Here is a 6,885-nt window from a genome sequence, read left to right on the forward strand (position 1 = left end):
TTGCATTGGAATGAGTAATGCCTTGACAGTTTTTCATTTAACCAATCCATTCGATTTATTACAAGGATTGAGTCATGTTAAGCTTGAGAGAACTACAGAATTACCAGTTTCTCATAAAACTTTGAGGTTTTTACAAGAAAAAATTAAGTCATTTTCTGTTGATGGAGATAATGTAGCAAAAGAAGCCATTCAAGGTATTAGTTCAACAACAGGAGTCAACTTCAAAACTACTCCTTTATCACAAGAAGCTTTTAAATTACAAAGCAATACATTATTTGCTGAAGCTGCTGAAAAGAGAAAGGTTGCTAAATATTTACAAGAGCAAAGTGGAATGACTGAAACTGAACTCACACAAGCAGAAATTGATCCAAAGAAGAATCCAGAAAAAGCTGCTGCTATCACAAATATGAAACGTGCTAAAGTACTTCTTGCTCAGGCTTATATTTTAGAAGGTAAGGTTTTATATTTAAACAAAAAATTAAGATGAATAGAAGAAATCAAATAATGTTTTTATAATTCTATTCCTCTTATTGAGAAATAAATCAGAAAGTTATTAACTTAATTTTTTTCCCCTAATTCAAATTATAATTAATATAGAGGAAGCTAAAAGAATGCAATTAGCTTCTACTAGAAGTGGAAACAACGAAAGCTTTAAATGCGATATTCTCAAGATTGGTCCTCTTGCATTTGCTCCAAATAGTGAAGAAATTACTGATATTATGGATGGATCTCTTGGATTCTTGAATGGTAATATGTTAACAATTTACTACAACTCAGTAAGTTCATTCTTGATTTCTTCTTTTCTATTCAATATTTAATTCATCATTATCATTCTTGAAATTTATAGATTCCAAAAGCATCATTTTCATTAGAAAGTATTGAACTACCAGTTCATAATGTTGATGCTGCTCCAGGATGTATTGGCTTTAAATACCATGGAACAGACCAAATTATTTGTGCTACAGGAAAAGATAGTCAATCTGCATGGATTAATGCAATCACTGAAGCATGGTTTTGCAGAAACTTAGGTTTAGCAGGAACTTTACCATCAATTTCTGATAATCAGAGTAAGTTTACAAAAAAACTTAATAATTTGAACATTTATATTCACCTATTATTATTAATAGAAGAAGAAGAACAACAAGAACAACAAGAAGAAGGTGAGAATGAAGAAAATGAGGAAAATGATAAAAAGAAACAAAAAGAAAACAAAAAGAAAAAGAAATCATCAAGTCTAGTCAGATCTTCAGTAAAAACATTCACTGTCGAATTAGAAGATGGAAAACCAAAAATTACTCAAAACTAAGAGGGACGGAAGAAAGAAAAAAACGAGATGAGCATTTACATTAATACCAAAAAATAGTGCAAATTTTCTTGCATGTAAATGAATCTATAGTTTATTATTATAATTTTAATGATACAAACAGAAATTAATACTATTATATGATTAACAAATAATTAATTTGTATTTTCTGTAATATGATCAAAACAAACTATTTTTTATTAATACAACTTATTCATCATTTGATCCTATCTTCATGTTTGCAAGTTGTTGTAAAGCAAGTGTATCGGAAATAGACATGCTACCGAATCTAACAGGTGCAAAAGACATTGATGATTCTCTTTGAATCGGTCTAGAAACCTCAAAACTTGCATTAAAATCTTCATTTGGTTCATCATAGTGCTCAGTTTTTGACTTAATGGGAATATTAGTCTCACCTGAATCACTCTTATCTTTATGTTTGAGACCTCTTTTAAACTTCGCAACCGCTTCAAATTGAGCTCTTACATGTTGTAATGTTACACGTCTTCTAGATACCATTGCAGCTAATCTTGCTCTTTGTTTATAAGCATCAACTACCTCCTCTTTAGTGTGTGCTAGTGATTGCTGCCTAACTAAATAAGAACGCTCTATGGCTCCTTTCAAACCACCTGAATTGCTAAAACTAATATTTCTTAGCAATTCACGAGTATTTTGATTAATTATTTGTCTTGTTTCCTCTGGTAACTGTGTTTCATCAAACTCTATATTACTCTCAAACGGAATCAACTTCTCATGAATCTCATCATCAAGCTGAGAATCCTCAGCTTCTTCTGAAGCCATCAGCTGTTCTCCATATTCGTTCTCTCCATTATCCATTTAATTTAATTCCCTAATTCTTTTTCCCAAAATTCGTTTTTTTGAATTATACCTTTATAATCTCCCCCTTGAATCTTCTCCCTTTATTATCCTAAGATTTAAAATTCGTAGTCAGTGTTTTCCTCACTAAAATAATAATCCATTCAATAACGACTTTTCTGCACGATTTCGCAGCCTAAAGTCAATTCATGACCTAGCTACCCCTTAAACACACTTCTAAAGTCGCACTTAGACATGGGCACAAACGGACCTACAGGCAGAGGGGATAAGGTACCTACAAACCGCAATATCATGGCGGCACCCGGATACGAGATATCCGCCAAAAGACCGGCGGGCAGGATTTGCCGCCCTGACAAAGAGGCGGTCAAAACTACGGGTCCTAGAGGAGAGAAGGAAAAAAGGGAAACGTTGGGCCACTCTTTTTTTCCTCGGCCGTTCAGAATCATCCACACCGCTCGGAGTTCCAACCCAAGAAACTCCGCTGGGTCATCAATGCCGTGCAAGCATACATAAGCGCATTACCTGGACCAACTTAAATTCCAAAGGAGATAAGAGGAACCAGATAAGAGCAGAGTAGAAACAGGCTACGCTTCCCGTTCCCGGCGGGATGGATAACTCATCGTCACGGACAGAGGTGTTGTCAAGAGCTGTAGCCCAATACGATCGGATTCACTATAGAAATGATCCCGTTCGAGTACAGTCGACATCGGACCGGTAAATTGGAAAAAGGTATAATCCGGTACTACACGTTTTGGTGATGGTTCTCGAAGAGAATTATACGTATTGGACCGCATTATGTTAGAAGAAAAGTAATGTAATGTCTTTGACAAATTTCTTTAAGTTAAAAAGCTTATTGATTAGCAATAGGATTGCATGTAGTTAGTAAATTTCATAAATCATAGAATAAAAGGGGGATAAAATAGAAAGAATAAGAAATATTATATCATCAATTTAAGTTAGAATAAGGTAGAAATTAGAAATTACAAATGTTGATAACTTATTATAGACTATATCTAAATGCAGTAGAAATATTTAGAACTAAATAGGCCGAGTTTTACTCCTTCTTCTTAATAGGTCTATAAACCCCAATAACTACAGCATGATCTCTATGATAAGGTTCAAGAGTAAGCTGTTCCTTTGGTTTACATTTTTCGGCTCTTAGTTTATCTATTTCAGATGCAAAAACAGCCTCTGGTTTTGCAGTAGAATCTACGCAACTTGCCTTAATAGATATTATAAAGTATCCATTATTCTTAAGGAAAAGATGAGCATTTAAAGCTACTATACGAGCTTGGTCAGGCTGGGCAACATCAGAAAAGATAACATCGACCATTGGAACAAGCATTCTATACTTTTGAGGAGTTCTTGCATCCTCTACAATAGGAACAATATTCTGACGTCTTTTAGCCATATCTGTCAAATCTCTTCCAGATCTGTGACTAAACTCCACAGCATAAACACTACCTTCTGGGCCAACCATATCTGATACATGAGAAACTGTTGTTCCATTAGCTGCTCCCAAGTATAATACCTTTGCTCCTGGTTTAATTGGCATATTAGCAACACCTCCAATAATAGTTGCTCCTAACTTCGATCTAAATGGATTCCAAACACGGTATTCAATCTTTTCATTAGTCTCAGGATCTGTTGTCTCTACTCTTTTTTCACCATAAATTGAAACACCTGGTACCATATTTTTGGTTACTAATGCATCACTCTTACCTTTTGCCATAAAAACACCTTCATGTCTGTGAGGAACAATTATTACTTTTGACCCTCCCTTCATTCCTCCACCTCCTCCTCTACCTCCTTTACCTCCACCTCTTCCTCTACCTCCACCTGGACTTCTTCCTCCTCCACCTCGGCCTCCACCTGGACTTCTACCTCCACCTCCTCTTCCTCCACCTCTCCCTCCTCCACCTCGGCCTCTTCCTCCAAATGGACTGCCTCTTGAACTCATATTTATTCTCTACTCTTGGCTTTTTTTTCACTATTATTCTATCCTTGAGTTTTCTTTGTCAATACCTGACTTTTTCAATTTCCCTTTATCGCATCCCTATTTGACTATATATAAATACTTATCCCGTTTTGGCGGCACGTGGCTGTCTCCAGTATATTAATTAATATTTACTAAGGGGAGAAAAAAAAATGGAATTTTACATTACTTTAAATTCCTATCTTTATTTTTATTATACAGATCTCTTTTTATTTAAGTCAAGTCCTTCACTTTCTCCTACTTTTTCCGTCCTTTTATCTCTTCTCCTTCCTTTTTTATTCAACAAATCTCATTTCTTCAATATTACACTGATCTCAACCTTTTTGGCGCCAACAACTTATGTCATAATTTACTTGTCAACTTTAATCAATTCAAAATTCTTCTGAGTTTATTACTTTGAAAAATTATTAATAAATCCTCTTCTAACCTAAACATTTATTGTTGAAAACTTCTTGCTATCTCCCACTAGCACTTTTATCTTCCTTTCTCTCATTCGTTTTCTACATACTCATTTTCTTAGACTTGAAATTTTAAGATACAAATTTAGGCGGGAATTCTTCTTATTAACTACTTGTCAAAAGCTCAACAGTGAAGAAGAGTAAAATTTTAAGCGAGAACGAGAGAAAAGGATTAAGTTCTAAATTTAGGAAGGCTAATATAGTCCAAAGACTTGATATCTAATCTAAAATCCCTTTTTTTACATACTAAAAGGTTAAAGATTGATTCTTTTCATTTATGGCTTCAATTTTAGGTCAAGAAGCTGAGAAGCGGCAAGATTCTCATCCTGTGACCCTTCAATTGTCAAATCGTCTAGTCAATTTCGTTTCTGGAGGATTTTTGGCAAACAAAACAGGTATAGAGTCTCCTTCTTACGTTTCAGATAATTCCCAGATCTCAGATAAAACACAAAAACACATGGACAAATTAAAAGAAAAAGAACAAATTGAAAATAACGTTCCATTAGCAAAACCAGAATATTATTATTTCCCTCCAGAATTACTCACTGATGCAAGAGATTTTCTTGAACCAAAAGAAATCTCTCAGTTCAGACCATATGGTAGAGGATTAGCTAATCCTGGTTGGAATACATGTTATTTTAATTCTATTTTACAAGCATTAACTTATGCACCTTATCTTTCAATTGATTGCTTAAGGAGGAATCACCAAAAGATTTGTAAACATATGAAAGAACATTTGGTTTGTATTATGTGTATGTTTGAAGATCATGTTAATATTATGTTGGATAATACATCCAAATCTAATATAAAAAATGACCAACCAGTAGTTTCTAGTTTTATCAAATGTGCTCAAAAACTAATATGGAAAAGATTTAGAATTGGAATGATGCATGATGCACAAGAATTTCTAAGGTATTTCTTAGAAGCTTTACATAAATCTTGTTTACCTAAGAATTTACAAACTGATCAAACTTTTAGGAAAATACATCCTATTGCAGCTTCTACAACTTATATTGGTCAACTATTTTGTGGATTCTTTCTTTCTAGGATTGTATGTCATAATTGTCAATATACTTCCAATACATATGACCCATTTATGGATGTACCACTTGATATTATGGGGGTATCGAATTTAGAAAATGCTCTCAAATTATTTACTAAAATTGAATATCTTAAAGGTGAAAATAGATATATGTGTCCAAAATGTAATCAGAGATCTGATGCTTCAAAACAACTTCTAATTGAGAAACTTCCTCCACTGTTAACAATTCAACTTAAGAGATTTAGTTATGTAGGGCATGGAAGTAGAAAACCTAACAAAGCTATCAATTTTTCAGATGTTTTAGACTTACAACCATATATATCTTCTAAGACTTACTCTGAATCCTCTTATATTTACAAATTATGGGCTGTAGTATGCCATTCTGGTAATACTTTATCTTGCGGTCATTATTATACCCATGCTAAGAGTATCGACAACAAATGGTATTGCTTTAATGATGATTACGTTAAACCAACAAGAATAGAAAATGTATTAAATGAGAATCATAAGGCTTATTTGTTGTTTTACTATAGGAGTGATTTTAATAAATATGACTTACTTAAGGATTCTGGTGTCTCCATAGAGTCCTTAGAGAAATCTCAGATCATTACTCCTTTAGCTCCTGAAATATCATTTATAAATCTTCAACTTAAATCAAACTCAAAATCTTCTGTAAATGGTAAAAATAATAATTCTAAAGAATCATCAAATTCTGAACCAAATTTGAATGAATTTTTGGATCAATTATTAACAAATAAGTCTAAAGGAGAAAGAGATTTAGCCCAAAATCAAGATCAAGATCAATATCAAGATCCAAACTTACAATTTTATCAAAATCAACAAAATAATAACAATATTAGACTAGTTTTGAATCCAATAATAAATACGGATGTAAATAATGAGAAATTAGATTCAAAGATTTCTATAATATCTAAAAATAAACAAACAGAAAAGATTATTAAGGCTAAGATTTGTAATTTCAAGCTTAGATCCTTATTACTATGCGATAATTGGATTACTAGATCCAAATCAAGAAGGAATTTGGCAACCATTTTTTATCTTAAGAAATTAAAGAAACTTGGATTATCAATGAGCTACTTTATTAAATCAAAATCAGGAAATTGTTTAAATGGAAAAGTTTTGATTAGTAATATTAACAAGAGTCAAATAGACACTTGGGAAGATCTTAATTTATCCAATGATACTATTACAAGCTTGGAACAAGCTCAAAAATCTCTTCTTGCTCGTT

The 6,885-nt window shown here is 32.9% G+C and overlaps 5 protein-coding genes across 5 annotated transcripts; 3 read left to right on the forward strand and 2 right to left on the reverse strand.

The window, feature by feature from the left end:
- Positions 1 to 10: 10 nt before the first annotated feature.
- On the forward strand, positions 11 to 487 carry Chro.80494 (hypothetical protein). Its single annotated transcript, XM_660673.1, has 1 exon — positions 11 to 487. The coding sequence occupies one exon, from the start codon at positions 11 to 13 to the stop codon at positions 485 to 487; it is 477 nt and encodes a 158-aa protein (XP_665765.1).
- A 124-nt stretch (positions 488 to 611) lies between these two features.
- Chro.80495 (hypothetical protein) lies at positions 612 to 818 on the forward strand. Its single annotated transcript, XM_660674.1, has 1 exon — positions 612 to 818. The coding sequence occupies one exon, from the start codon at positions 612 to 614 to the stop codon at positions 816 to 818; it is 207 nt and encodes a 68-aa protein (XP_665766.1).
- Positions 819 to 1,513: 695 nt separating this feature from the next.
- On the reverse strand, positions 1,514 to 2,140 carry Chro.80496 (hypothetical protein). Its single annotated transcript, XM_660675.1, has 1 exon — positions 1,514 to 2,140. One exon carries the CDS (start codon positions 2,138 to 2,140, stop codon positions 1,514 to 1,516), a length of 627 nt encoding a protein of 208 aa, XP_665767.1.
- Positions 2,141 to 3,194: 1,054 nt separating this feature from the next.
- Chro.80497 (fibrillarin) lies at positions 3,195 to 4,100 on the reverse strand. Its single annotated transcript, XM_660676.1, has 1 exon — positions 3,195 to 4,100. One exon carries the CDS (start codon positions 4,098 to 4,100, stop codon positions 3,195 to 3,197), a length of 906 nt encoding a protein of 301 aa, XP_665768.1.
- A 771-nt stretch (positions 4,101 to 4,871) lies between these two features.
- On the forward strand, positions 4,872 to 6,885 carry Chro.80498 (hypothetical protein; the record flags this gene model as incomplete). Its single annotated transcript, XM_660677.1, has 1 exon — positions 4,872 to 6,885. A coding segment is annotated over one exon (2,014 nt), but the record flags the coding sequence as incomplete, so codon positions are not given.

The sequence above is a fragment of the Cryptosporidium hominis genome, assembly GCF_000006425.1.
Source record: "Cryptosporidium hominis TU502 chromosome 8 CHRO018149, whole genome shotgun sequence".
Taxonomy (NCBI): domain Eukaryota; phylum Apicomplexa; class Conoidasida; order Eucoccidiorida; family Cryptosporidiidae; genus Cryptosporidium; species Cryptosporidium hominis.